The 14188-nt window shown below is 35.5% G+C and overlaps 3 protein-coding genes across 6 annotated transcripts; 2 read left to right on the top strand and 1 right to left on the bottom strand.

The window, feature by feature from the left end:
- The first annotated feature begins 922 nt into the window (after positions 1 to 922).
- Rpl13a (ribosomal protein L13A) lies at positions 923 to 3281 on the top strand. The gene is made up of 6 exons (XM_071769956.1): positions 923 to 1080; positions 1672 to 1802; positions 2266 to 2375; positions 2564 to 2709; positions 2918 to 3040; positions 3156 to 3281. Exons 1-6 carry the CDS (start codon positions 1060 to 1062, stop codon positions 3237 to 3239), a joined length of 615 nt encoding a protein of 204 aa, XP_071626057.1. The 5' UTR covers positions 923 to 1059; the 3' UTR covers positions 3240 to 3281.
- Positions 3282 to 3354: 73 nt separating this feature from the next.
- Positions 3355 to 5275, bottom strand: Polr2m (RNA polymerase II subunit M). 2 transcript variants are annotated; one of them, XM_071769950.1, is made up of 5 exons: positions 5134 to 5275; positions 4530 to 5061; positions 4201 to 4462; positions 3773 to 4135; positions 3355 to 3660 (listed from the first exon to the last, which is right to left on the bottom strand). In XM_071769950.1, exons 2-5 carry the CDS (start codon positions 4664 to 4666, stop codon positions 3445 to 3447), a joined length of 978 nt encoding a protein of 325 aa, XP_071626051.1. In that variant the 5' UTR covers positions 4667 to 5061; positions 5134 to 5275; the 3' UTR covers positions 3355 to 3444. The 2 variants fall into 2 exon arrangements, with proteins under 2 accessions (XP_071626051.1, XP_071626052.1); XM_071769951.1 differs by having other exon boundaries at positions 5130 to 5270.
- Positions 5276 to 5458: 183 nt separating this feature from the next.
- Positions 5459 to 14158, top strand: Sidl (SIDL trafficking protein particle complex subunit 10). Of its 3 annotated transcripts, none has more exons than XR_011730811.1 (13): positions 5459 to 5806; positions 6341 to 6558; positions 6785 to 6978; positions 7063 to 7258; positions 7583 to 7694; positions 7788 to 7990; positions 8086 to 8304; positions 8385 to 9148; positions 9359 to 10025; positions 10095 to 10556; positions 10814 to 11132; positions 11302 to 11529; positions 12467 to 14158. XR_011730811.1 is itself a non-coding variant. In XM_071769946.1 (12 exons), exons 1-12 carry the CDS (start codon positions 5632 to 5634, stop codon positions 11430 to 11432), a joined length of 3645 nt encoding a protein of 1214 aa, XP_071626047.1. In that variant the 5' UTR covers positions 5459 to 5631; the 3' UTR covers positions 11433 to 11529. The 3 variants fall into 3 exon arrangements, 1 of the variants encoding a protein (XP_071626047.1); XR_011730810.1 differs by having other exon boundaries at positions 11892 to 14158; XM_071769946.1 differs by lacking the exon at positions 12467 to 14158 and having other exon boundaries at positions 7803 to 7990.
- The last annotated feature ends 30 nt before the right edge of the window (positions 14159 to 14188 follow it).

Genomic DNA, 14188 nt, shown 5'->3' with positions numbered 1-14188 from the left:
ATCCTTTTATTAATTTTATGCAAATTGTATAAAAATGAGTGTGATATGTCAATTTAATTTGCCACTACAAAATGGCGGCCGCTGGAACAAAATTTGATTGGCTGTTCAAAAACCTGCGTAATAGCACACCTTACTTTCTTTACACCATGGAACCGGCTATGGCTGTCTGCGCTCTTCTACCCGCCCGAAGCTGGCCGAGCCGCGCCGAGTCGCCGCCGAGCGCCCAGCGCACACGTACACGGCTCCGTCAGCTGTGTGCGTGTCCCCACCAGGCGCGCAGGCAGCGGGCAAACAGCACCATTGGCACCTCTGAACACAGCCCTTGTCAGTATGTTACCACGGAAATTCCCCATAAGCTGCTCTTACTAGTGAGAATTGTTTGTCCCAAAGTTTAGCCTAATTACGTAATGAATCTCATTAAAATTAGGCTCATTTTAATCAGTAAGATCAGCCGCAAGCTGGTACAGAGCCGGATTTTGCATTTTGGCTCTTAAAAATTTATTATAAATAAAATACGGACTCGCAGCTGACCCAACCTGACCCGTGTCTAGCTGCGCGTTTCCCCACATTTATTATAAATTTTATTTCGATCCTTTTTCCAAAATCCGGCTCTGTACCAGCTTGCGGCTGATCTTACTGATTAAAACGAGCATAAGTAAAATGAGATTCGTTAATTAATTAGGCTAAACTTTGGGAAAAGCGAATCCGTAATTCCCGACCGGCCGACAGAGGTCTCCACTCTTACTCCTGTCGACCCTTAGGCTGAGTTTCCACTGAGCGCGTCACGCGTCGCGTCGTCACAAGTTAACCAATCAAAACATCCCATTTCATTACATTCTTGTGACGGGATCGAAATGGGATGTTTTGATTGGTTCAACTCGGACGACGCGACGCGTGACGCGCTCAGTGGAAACTCAGCCTTAACGTTGGCTACTCTGCGCGCGCCATAGCCATAGTTCTTCCCAGTTCTTCCGGTAGAGGCTCGCGACGCGACGACGCGTGTCTCTCTAAATTGCGTGACTCCTTTCTCCTTTCCGGTCTTTCCGGTAAGCTAGCAAGATGACGGGCTTCAGCGAGAAGGTTCGTATCCCAGAGATTCGATATTTCAGACAGTTTAAAGTAGCTCTTGCGTGATGCATATATGCGATCGCGATTACTCAACATGCGGAGTATCACGCGAGTTTCTTTAAAGCTCCTCGAAAACTCCGCTATTACCGAAAATAAAGCCGCTTTGCCACCGCCTGTCGCGCACGTGTCTCTGGCAGCGTTCTGGCTATTCGGAGATAACCGTATTTTCCACGCGGAAACTAAAACGCGTCGTGCACGTCGAACGGCACAAATTCCAGACTGACGCTTTAACTTTCTCATATGTGATATTTTCGCATTTCAAAATGTACACCGCGTATATCGTGAATCTTGTGCATATCACTTCAATGGAGCGTTATCGAAGCAGCGAGAATCACGCGCACCGTACAATCGTCAATTTTCAATTCCTGTAATAGAGATTAATAAGAATATTGTTGTACATGATTATCAAACACACTTACCTACATTATTTGAATTGGTAATGAAAAGAATTACTTTTTATGATGCTAAGATTACTTATGCTACAGCTATCTTATAATATGGCAAGTGCAAAAGGAGATATTAAAAACATTATTACTATTTCAGCCAATATTAATAGATGGCCGCGGCCATTTACTTGGGCGATTGGCTGCTATCGTTGCCAAGACCATCCTGCAAGGCAACAAGGTTATTGTCGTACGCAGCGAACAACTCAACATTAGCGGTAACTTTTTCAGGTTTGTAAAGGCCTCATTACTTAGCGATATCTTGTTTGAAATTATCGATATGTTCGGATTAAAACAAAACCAGTATATAGTAATTACAATAATAAACTTATAAAATTCAATTTTATATATTTGATTTTAATATAATATTTACTGTTTTATTGTATAAGAATAAATAATAGCATATATTACTTTTACCACTTTGTGCTATTCTACTTCGTTACGTAAGAAAATATTGCGTGAGCAATTGTAGATACCATTAATATTATCTATTATTTTTAAAATCTATTTTCACATATATTTTATTATCCAGTATTATTGAGAGAAACAACATATAATGATGGTATGGTAATTTGCGTCTGAAGTTAGTCTGCTCGACTTTGATGGAACTTTAAACTGAATCATGAAATTTTCTGCAATCTTGCCGTAATATTGAGACAATATGGATACATAATGTACATTTTTGGATTTGTAGGAACAAATTAAAGTTCATGTCTTTTCTGCGTAAGAGATGTAACGTAAATCCTGCACGTGGTCCGTTCCACTTCCGTGCGCCAAGCAAGATCTTTTGGAAAACAGTTCGTGGTATGTATAGTTGAGATTATATTGGCGCTATATGAAATAAGAATATTGTACATGATTATCAAACACACTTACCTACATTATTTGAATTGGTAATGAAAAGAATTACTTTTTTATGACGCTACGATTGCTTATGCTATCTTAAAATATAGCAAGTGCAAAAGAAGATACTAAAAAATACTCGTTTACAGGCATGATCCCACACAAGACACAAAGAGGCAAGGACGCTCTCAGGCGACTGAAGGTTTACGAAGGTTGTCCACCGCCATACGACCGCAGGAAGCGTGTCGTTGTACCTGGTGCTATGAGAGTGATGTGTCTCAAACCAGGCAGAAAGGTAAGATATATTACGTACATTTAAATTTGCTTAAATTCTTGCTTGGATTTCTTATTTTTCGGGAGAACAATGATGGTAAGGTAATTTGCGTCTGAGTCAGCTTGACTTTTATGGTGAAATTTTAAACTGAGTTATGAAATTTTTATGCAAAATAGTCTTGCCGCAATATTGAAGCACGGATACTAACATGATTTGTTTCGATTTTTAGTACTGTCACGTGGGTAGATTGTCTCACGAAGTTGGCTGGAAGTACAAGGGTGTGGTTCGCACGTTGGAGAACAAGAGACGTGTCAGAGCTATCCTCGAAGTTCAAAAGAGGAATAAATTGAAGGTAACTAACACATCCAAGATTTGATTATATCAGTGACTGTACTTTACACCTCTCTTCTTTCCAAAGAATTTTTTCATGTATGCGAATACTCGAGCATTGCATTTTTGTTTTGCAGAAAATTACTAAGCAAGCTGGTGAAGCAGTTGCCAAAGCAACGGCACCGTACACAGCAATCATCAATAATTTTGGATACAATTAACATATGTGTTACGAAAACAATAAAGTCTCTAAAACATCTTAACTTAGAATATTTTTTTACCCGCAAACTTGGAAATATAATTAAGTGATTCAAAATTGAAGTATATAAAGAACCATATAATGAAAATAATTTTATTGAAGTAAAAAATAAATATTTTTAAAGCTAAACATTTTTTGTGTGCACACACACAACATAACAGTCTTTGTTAACTCTCTATAGAATCCACAGTAAACACAACTGTTCCGCCTCTATCGTCATCTTCCTCGTCGTTCACTTCGTGCTCTTCTTCATTATCGGAGGAAGAAGACGAGGAAAGTAAGCCGTTTGTATATTTTGAACGGTAATTATCAAAATTTCGACTAGTACCAGGTAATCCTATTTGAGAAGCTAGACGTTCCACTGCACGTTTTGCTTGAATTTCCTGCAAAATATTAAAATATTTGAAATTAATTAAAAATATACTTCTAATGGGGGTAGTATAACAGAGAATACTTGTCTGAAAAAAATAAAAAGATATCGGAAATGCTAAATACCTGTAATTTTCCAGTTTGTTCTTTCTGCAATTTTAAAGATTCATTCAAGCTCAAAACCTTGGCTGCTCCGCCAACTATAAGAGGCGGTGTAGCTGCGGTGACCTCCCAATTTTTATGCAGCTTTCTTTGCTTTTCCTTCATTGGATCATGCACGTTGCTCTTGGTCGTTTTATATGGCTTAAACGGCTCCCTTTTATTCATTTCCTGTGTCTTCTCTACTTTGTCGATGATATAGTTCACGTGTTTCACTTCTAAAGAATCTGTTTTGAAGGTTTCAATCTCTGCTATATCTTCTGGTTTGATGAGGCTTTCTTCAGGTGCCAAGTGTATAAATTTCTTATTGTGAACACCAGTTCCTGTAGGCTGTTAGAACATATGTATAACATCAATTAGAGCTATTATCGATATTTCACGCGAGATCTATCAACCTGAGCTAGGATCTTCAATGGGTCTTCCTCATCGTCGCTGTCCAGCTCAACAACCTTTGTCGTATCTTCGTCATCCTTATCACTATATTTTCCTGTCCATTCCAATTTGCTCATAGCCGCTTTGCCTTCGGATGCTATGTTAAGCCGCGACAGCAAATTAGCCGTCTCTTCCACTTCCTTCCTACGTTTGAGCTCCTTCAGTATCTTATCGTGGAAACTTATAATTTTCTCTCCTTTGTCAGGAAGCCTCGAGATAAACTTTCTGAAAAAACGCGATGATTTAGGATCGAGTTGAAATGTTGGGATGCAACAGTTTACGCCCTACCTACTTATTGGCAAGAATTTTTTTCTGCCTTTCTAAAAGCTCTTCCAACTGAAACCTCTCTTTCTTCCCTAAATCATCGATGTAGCCTTGACTTTCCTTCTTCGACGGGACTACCTCGCCAGGTATCTTACTCGTAGACATATTTTTTCGTTATCAAATTTTTTAAAACAGGACAATCGCTCTGCACAAAACCGGCGTAAAGAGAGGTTACGCGAAATTCGTTATATTACAAAAACTGTATGTACATGTCTGAAAACTTTTGCAAAATTGGGGAAAGAATTGGGAAAATCGGAGTTCAAACGAATTCGCAACGCAACGTGACGCTGAAAATCGATGCAGCTGCTGGAAAATATCTTCGCAATAAACTAAAAGATATCGTGAAGAACGTATTTTACGCTTTAATTCAAACAGCACAACATCATCGCGATCGCACAGTTCAACGATCGGTTTTCAAGAATATCTCAGACACGGTCTTATCTTCAGACAAAACAAATTGCTTCGTTACTCCACTCGAGTGAAACGAACGAAATTTGCACCTAAAATGAAACAGATACACAATTAGACTTGGAGAAAAAAGGAGAAACGAGAGGTGTAGGAAACAAACCTACAAACGTGAAACGACAAAGCGAACTTCATTTACGGTAGACGCATAATAAACACGAATTCACGAATTGACATGAATCGAAGGCGCTGAAGAACGACGACACGATATATCGAGATACCCGATTTTCCGCGAATCGATACGAAACGGCACTGATCGATCACAACGCGCGGAATGGAATATCTATTCCTCGCAATTGCACTTTCCGCACTCCTCTATCTTTCTCTTCCTCTCGCCGACGCGCGATCGCACCGTCTCTCGCGCTTTCAAGTGCGGAAGGTGTAAGTCAGCGCGGCTGCAGGGCTGCAGGGGTGTAGGGAACAGACGTTAAAGGATCCCAACCTCAATGGAGCTCGAGAGTGCTCGGCGAAGGATGTCCGGCTCGTCTCCCGACTGCCTCTGAACGTTCAGCGAGAGTCGCCCGGTGGTGTTTCGCGCTCGCGGCGGGCTCGGCGAGACCCGGATCGGCGAGCGACCCCCCTCCGCCAAGGGGAGAGGGTTTCCTATGCGCGCCGGCGAGAGAGGGACAAGGAGTTATGACCGTGGGCCCGATCGGGAGCAGCGAGCTCGCGAGGCGCACCGCCAGTCCTCAGAAACGATGAACTGCAATGGGGGATCGTCCGTGGCTGGCGAGGCACGCAAGGCGGCCGCTGCCGTGGACAGCAGACCGATCGTCACCTGTGAGTTCCCTGACCGCTGCCTCCCCCCTGCCCCCCCCCCCCCCGGAGCGATAACACGGCCGTCGTTCGGACACTGTCCTCGACGCCCCGCGCTCCGTCCGTCTGTCAATCCTCGTGACGTCTCGCGTTTCTTCCTCTCGCCTGTCTGCACCGAAACAGTCGGTGCCCGGTTAAAATTATTCGCGGCACACCGAATAATGCGCATCTTGATTCCCCGAGATTTTTCTCGGAGAACATATGTTAACTTAATGTTTTTGTCAGGGAAACATGTAATGCGGATTGTTTTAGATAATCCAGGATTTTGTCTGATTCCTTTTCTCCCCTTTGTTACCGGTGTCATGTGAATTTAATCTAAATTTGTGTGGCAAACGTACGAGGTGGAGACTTTGTAGTCCTTTCTTATAAGGTTTCTTATAACACAAATGAGTAATCCAATGGATACAGGATGTTACTCTGACCTATGCAAATGCGCTGCCTGATTCTTCAAAGCGTGTGACATAGGATTGGAATATGATGATTTGTACGGTGATACAGGTGCCGGAGATGAAAATTTGTTTTCCACGTTGGAAAAGAATTTACTCCAAGCTATACCTGCGGATGCGGTGGAATGGCGCAGGTCGTTCAGCAGGCCGATTAAGCAAGTCAAACTTGGGGCTACCTTCGTGCCATTTTCCAGGGATATTTTGCCCACTGACAAAGATTGGCATCTCATAAAGCAACCAATCTTTCATATTTATTGGACGGAATGTTCTGTAAGTCCCATAAAGATATGCCATTCTAGTTTCAGTTTTTTGTCACACGATACATTTGTTTATACAAGATGTTATTTCTTTCATCTATATGAGATACTATATTAGACAAAGTTATCAATAATGTTGTGCAATTTTAGAATTATCTATTTATTTGACGTGTATCTAGATGCATTAATATTCCTAATAAATTAGCAACAATAAACTTTTATATCATGTATTCTTGTAGGATGTTGATACTTATAAGACTAGTATCAGAGATGATATTGATGCCTGGTTAAAGATATTGAATTTATATCACATTCAAGATTGGATGATTGTAATGGTAGAAACGTATGATGTAAAGAAGGCCAATAAGCTATTGCCCAGGACTACCGTCTTAGATAAAATACGAAGTGACTTTGCTGCCAAGAATGGCGACAGGTAATATGACCCTTTACATTTAATCTTGCAATATAATAAGGAAATGATGTTGTTATATCCATAAATTGTGTCTATAATTGACAGATGTTTTGCTATAATTAATCCAATTAAATCTGAATCTCGTTCCGCGGAATCATGGAGAGGCTTGATAACTCGCATTCGTCATTTGATGTTGACTGCATATGACAGAACTCTGTCGCGCTTTGAAGATATTATACGAGAACAGAGAGAAAGGCGGAACAATCCTAGTTGGAACTTCTGCCATTATTTTCTTCTACAGGTAATATAACTCTCCTTATAAATTCTTATCACTACTGAATTGCCTAATAAAATATTGACTAAAATGTTGATTGAAATACTCCTGAAACGAGTTATCTTATATTTTTTTATTCATAATCTTTCATAATATCTTTAACGTTTTAATCAGTTTTTTAAATAAATAAATAAACCTAGCATACATTGGTCGGGATTACGAACCCGAGACTCACCGACTATGAGTCAACTGCTCTCACACAAGAGCAATGCGTCACTCCTCTGAATTCCCTAATATTAAAAATCTTGAAACTTATATCTTTCCTTTTACAAAGTTGAATTGGCATTTTAGGAAGAACTGGCATTTGCATTGCAAATGCTAGGTTTGTACGACGAGGCATTGGTGCAGTATGATGAACTAGACGCTCTCTTTACACAGTTTGTGCTCAATTCTAATGTAGGAGGTATTGTAAGCCTTTAAATTCTAGCTTGTATTAAAAGTATACGATATCAAATGAGAACGGATATTGAGATACAAAGTGAAAACCTAAATGTAGATAAATTGTTCATAGATACTCCAGGATGGTTAAGTCTGTTTCAAACGCCTCTCAACAATTGGGGAGGTGTGAATTTAAATAACGGTACAAACCATCATCTAAGATTTCTTTTAGCTGAATGTAAGGCATCTTTATTAGATCTTAGGAGTTACTTGTTTAGTAGACAATGTGCCATGCTACTCCTGCTTAATAAACCTTGGGAGGTTTGTATGAATTGAACAGTTATTGATAATTAATGGCTTCGTATAATTACACCGTAATTCGTACATATTTCGAAATTGGATATTATTTTTGACAGGTTGCACAAAGGTGCTTATCATTTGTCCATAACACATTGAGCGAACTGAGAATCTTAGAAGTACAGAAACCTGAAGGCTCTGTAGAATGCTGGTCATTCCTCTGTGCGTTAGAGGTTTTGCAAGCTTGTCAATTGTCCACCATCAATATTGATAACAATCAACAATTGGACTTGTGCTCTTTACATACAGCTAGCTTGTGGGCACTTGCAAGAGATAAGGTAATTTATTTATTTGACACTGATTATTTTATAGTATATCTTTCTATATATCGCATTATATGCCTTTTTTTTCTTTTTAGTTAGGAAGCTTAGGAAAATTGTGCGGCCTAATGCCAGGAAGTGAACCGACTAGTGAACAGTTACACACAGTTGTGTATCTTATAGCAGGTATAGGAGATTCAGAGCCACAAGTAGAAGGAAAGTTAACTCCTACAGACAAGTTAAAAGAGGCACTATCATCCAAAGAAGCGTTCAAGAAACAGTATCTGGAGCATGCAGAATTAGCTATGGGCACATACAAGCATGTCGGCCGTATTCGATCAGCCAGATTAATCGGGAAAGAATTGGCACGATTCTACAGCGAACTCGGAGAAAATCAGAAAGCGGTCGCGTTTTTATCTGACGCTTTGAAAACTTATATGGACGAAGGATGGAATCACTTGGCTGTGCAAACGCAGTTGGAGCTAGCCGAGTGTTACAAACGAATGGACGACGTCGAGAAATATACTAAAGTGTGCGCGGCAGTAGCTAGCGCAAGTCTTTTACATATAACTGTACGCAATACATATTTGGAAGAAATGTTAGGATATATGAAAATGATCTCTTCACCTCAACCATTACTCGCGGAACTCGGATGTGCTTTTACAATACTCAGTATGGAAGCTAAAGTAATGGATAAGATAGTACAAGACTGTGTAGTTAACGTCGAAATCAGTGTACAGAGTTTGTTTCCTCGGGAAGTAAGATGTACTAGCGCTGCTATTTCTGTAGAGGAGATACAAAAGCCATCCATATCTAATAAGAAAAAAGGACTAAAATCATCTGTTGAGCCTCCAGTACAATTGTAAGTATTAATAAATAAAATTGTAATTATTTTTATTTATAAAAATCTGTATATATATAATTTTTAATACTATGGCAAAAAGAATAAATTGTAAAAAAGAACTTATATTATTTATATTGGTATTCTAATATTATATATTTACAATAGTGCTCATTGTATATCTTCTATTTCCTATGTGTTGAATTTTTGTTCAGTTTTGTTCTATTTCAGGTTGTCAAAGTGCACATTAGAAGATATGAAACTACTTGATCTCAGTTTATTACGTTTGCAAGTATATTCTTATTTGGATTACAAGGAAGATAGGAGTCTTGGTGCTGCTAGTGTTATTAATAAAAATATGAAACCGCTCGTGAGACGTTCAGACAGTGCGAAGCATAGAAAACCTTCAATCAATACAAAGGGTGATTTTAGCAAAGCGCTCTCCTGTGATGAATTCGTTATGAAACCCGGTATAAATACATTTGTCTTAACAAGGCGAGTAAATCAACCGGGTTTATACAAAGTTAGCCAATTATCATTGGTGATAGAAGAAAAATTAGAGTTTTTATCGTCCATACTGAATCCACGATTATGTTACGAAGTAGCAAAGACGCAGCCAACGATATCTGTAAATTGTGGCAGAGATTTACTGGCAGGTCTTATTCAAGATATTGAATTAGTTATTTTAAGCGGAAGTACAAAGATAACCGAAGAAATGAAGTTAAAATTACGCACATCACGCGGATTGACAGTGCAATCACAAAGTGTTGAAAAAGTAATGGTGAAGGAGTTAGAGATACCACTGCCAACGTGCGAACCATTTCAAACCATAAGAGTGCAGTTAAAGATCTTAGCTGAATTACCACCAAAAAAGGATGCTTCATCTATGGAACATAAAGTATTTAACACTTGTAATTTTATTATTCTATTTCTTGCACAATGAATATTTTAACTTTTTTTTTTTTAGTTGAATATACAATGTCCATGGGGTTCGGAAGAAAGCATATCGTTGCATTTTGGTCCACCATTGATGTCAAGTATGAAACTTCATACAGCAAAACAAAGAAAATTCATTCAAATTGTCGTGACTGGCTTGACAAGTCAACTTCTACAATTAACTGAACCTGAATTAATGACAATTTCGTCAATAGACGTTAACTTTAAAAGTTTAAATCCTGTCGGGGGTCAAAAATTAGTGATAGGCAATGGAATGAACGTTTCTTTTATGTGGGAACTTGAGATCGGAAAAGATGAGAAATCCACGATACCAATAAAGACTGACTTTCGTGTAAAATATATATCAGTCAATGATACTGAAGAATTAAGTAATACACATGTTGACGATGATCCACTACATATACATAATCTAGAGAGAATTGAGAAAGCATGTAGTGTTTACAGATGCAACTTTGATATTACAGATTATGTGGTAAGAACAACTATTCATTATTAATTGATATATATATATATATATATATATATATATATATATATATATATATATATAATTATATGTTATATATATATCTAAATATTTTATTTACTTTAAATGAGAAGTTGCGGATTAATGATGAACCTGTAATAATGTAGGATCACTATGTACACTTGTAAAAATTGCATTACACTGTGCATTATGTATATATTGACAGTATAAAACGTTAATTTGTTTATAACGATGCTTTCCAGACTTTATTCACAGTATCCTCGAAAGTTGAAACAAGTGGTGGTGGAGGAGAGTTTTGTCGTGCTGGTAGTATGTGCCACTTGTGTCTTACAGTGATGCGCATGCCTAGTCTTAGTCCAAATCCTCCTCCACAGTTAATGTATGAGGTTCTGGCGGACCAAACTATGTGGGCGGTGTGTGGTCGGACAGCAGGCATTGTATCGTTAGAAATAGTAGAGAAACAAAGCGTCACATTAGATGTGATGCCTCTGACAAGTGGTTATTTGCCTCTCCCTGTTGTTAGATTATCTCGATACATACCCGCAACAGAATCGAAAAATGGTAAGTTTAAGTACTTTGTCTACATATGTGTACGTTTTATTTGATTTATGAACAAATTCATCAAATTTTTATCGTAGATATTTGCTATAATTTTTGAAAGAAAAAGATATTACGTTTGCCTCTGAGTTGTATAAATTTCTGTAACTGTTTTATTTGTTTCCATTTTAAGATATCGTCCGTAATAAAAATGATTTAGGATCTGGTCCTCGATTAGAGCCATTTAGTCCGGGACAAGTGTATAATGCCAGTAAAGCACAACAGGTGCATGTTCTGCCAGCAGCTCCATCAGAATCGAATTAAAGATGTATAAATTGTTGTTGAAGACATGTACATGTTCTTTGATTTCGTGTAACAGGTCATGAACATCTTTAATTAGGAAGAACTTTAGGAAATAATCGTAAGTTGTTTTTTTGTATCAAAATGAACAATTATGTAAATATTGCATTTTAAATTCATATAACAGATAAGGATTTATGTTATATCATATAAATTAATATTTTGAAATAAGCAAATCGGCATTGGATATAATAGTTTAATATTTATTTTTATTTCTATAAGATTTACAATTTACTTCAATTCTCTATTACCAAAGCCATTCATCTTTCAAAAAATTTGAATTTTTTTATTAATAATTATGTTAATGATGCCATAAAAAATCTTTATTTAAAAATTACGAATTCTAAAGCTTCTAGCTTCTACTAAATATATATTTTGTATTGAAACATTGTATTTAATGTACATAATTATTACGTTTTATAGTTCAATTCAAACTACATTTCATCAGAAAGTAATCGTGTTATTGCAATAATATGAAATAGCTACGTTATATTGAAAATAATACTAAAAATATTCTATTTCTCCACGATTCTTAATACTTCAGTTATGATAAATGTAAAGGAAGTATGCTACCTGTGTCCTAAATTATATACTTATATACTTTTGTCATTTTACATTATGCATACGATAATGTTTTCTTTCATTTTTTTCTTTCCTTTTCTCTTCCACATTCATTTACAATTTATTACTCTATATGAATCTTGTTTGCTCTGTTGTCTCTTTTTTCGTTAAAAAAAATATTTTATGCCACCTTAATATCTTAAGAAGGATGGTAATATAAGAATTTTTTAAATATAAAATATATGTAAAATTTGTACAAATATTTGTTAGCGATATATACTCATAAGCTTGTGAATAAATGTTACATATTTTTACTGATTGTTAAATTGTAACATAAAATAATCCTTATGGAAATTTTGATACGTAAACTAGAAATTTACTTAATGCTATGTAAAAATATATATTGCGTTCGTTTATTAATATTTATATTTCAACAGAAAAATATATATATCTACTGAGGAAGAACAATACATCACATTTGTTAGCGTTTATTCGTCAGAATTGGATATTATCAGATAAATTTTTCTTGTGTTGCCATGTTTTTTTAGAATATATTATGATTTTCTATTTGTAAATGTAAGACAACCATAAAATACTCTTGATTCATATCGGTATATTTATTAAGTTGCAAATATCTTTAAACTGGTTTATGCAAAATTATGTTTATTATTCCAATGTTTTTGTAGAAAGTATTTCTACAAAGTAACGTAATACATTTATATTATCTATTTATTATCTTTGTTGATCCTATGTTTAAGATATGTATATTCAAATGGTTTTTTATATAATAATTTTGATAGTAATATGTTATACCAAATATATTTATATGTATAAAAGTTGGAGATGCATAGTTAATAAAATATATTAATCAAATATTTTATTGTATGTGTCATATATTGTAGTAAATATAATAATATGTTCTTATTATATTTGTGTAAACCTAGTCTAATAATATGTTCTTAAAATATTGCAAAAAATTCCAGTAGAAGTTAACTAAAATATATATTTCATTACTTATTCTTTTATGTTTCTAACGTTTACTAAAAGATTCAGTTATTTAAGTCAGTCTAATGTTTCTCGAGTTGTAATTTAGACTTATATATTTTTTCCTGTATAAAGAAAAGACTATTTGTAATATTCAAACAATTATTAAAATGTCCATAATACTCTGAAATAACTTTTAATACTCAAAATTATGTTGTAATACACATACTGCAAAAATAAACAGAAGCCAAATGTTACATATACTGCATTTATACAAATATATAATAAAGTATATTAGGTCGATATTCATAGTCCGATCTTATATTCAAGATCAAGTACGATCTTGAGATGCTGTACTTAAGACTGCCCATGACACCAAAATGATCTTGAATATAAGATCGAACTTCTCTACAAATACCGTTCTTTTCTTTTCAATTAGTAATAAGTTAAATTTGTATTCATTTTACATGAATATGTAAAACACGACATTGACATTTTACCATCACATGTGTGACATGTAGTGTTCAAAATTCATAAAAATGAAAAAAATCAATTTTTTCCCCGCATAAAATTTGTTCTCACGCAGCATGTACAACCATGTTCAAATTACGTTTTATTTTAAAATAACGACATATTTATAAAAAATTATAAATATATTCTATCAACTATGCATACCATCTTAAAAGTTACGTAATTATTTTTTATTCTAAATAACATTGGTAATTAAATGCTTGCATTTGATATGTAATTTTAATTGTGATAAAAGCTACTGTATATACTAGATTATTTTTTAATATCAATAGATGAAATAAATCATATATCAACATGTTAATAATTAAGAATAGAATTATAAGACAATTGTCATAAATGGAACTCGCAATATCGGCTTTATATTTCAAATTTCTGTTATACATAATAGTGTATGTTTCCATATGTATTAATTTAGTAGATATTAGCAAATACGCTGTTCATAATAAACTAAGATTGCAAGTAGGTAATCTTGTTACGACGATTTTTCAAATAAAACCATTATATTGCAAGTCAGAAAATACTGTATACTATAGTAGTTTTTATTTTTTATAATGTGCGAAGATAATAAACTGTAAATGAAATTTGTACAGTAAATATATGTATCGACAATGTAAGTTAATGCGTAAATATTTTATTTGCTCTTA

The sequence above is a fragment of the Temnothorax longispinosus genome, chromosome 2 (genome assembly GCF_030848805.1).
Source record: "Temnothorax longispinosus isolate EJ_2023e chromosome 2, Tlon_JGU_v1, whole genome shotgun sequence".
NCBI lineage: Eukaryota > Metazoa > Arthropoda > Insecta > Hymenoptera > Formicidae > Temnothorax > Temnothorax longispinosus.
The sequence above is the reverse complement of the archived record's forward strand: the minus strand, read 5'-3'. Positions and strand labels throughout refer to the sequence as shown.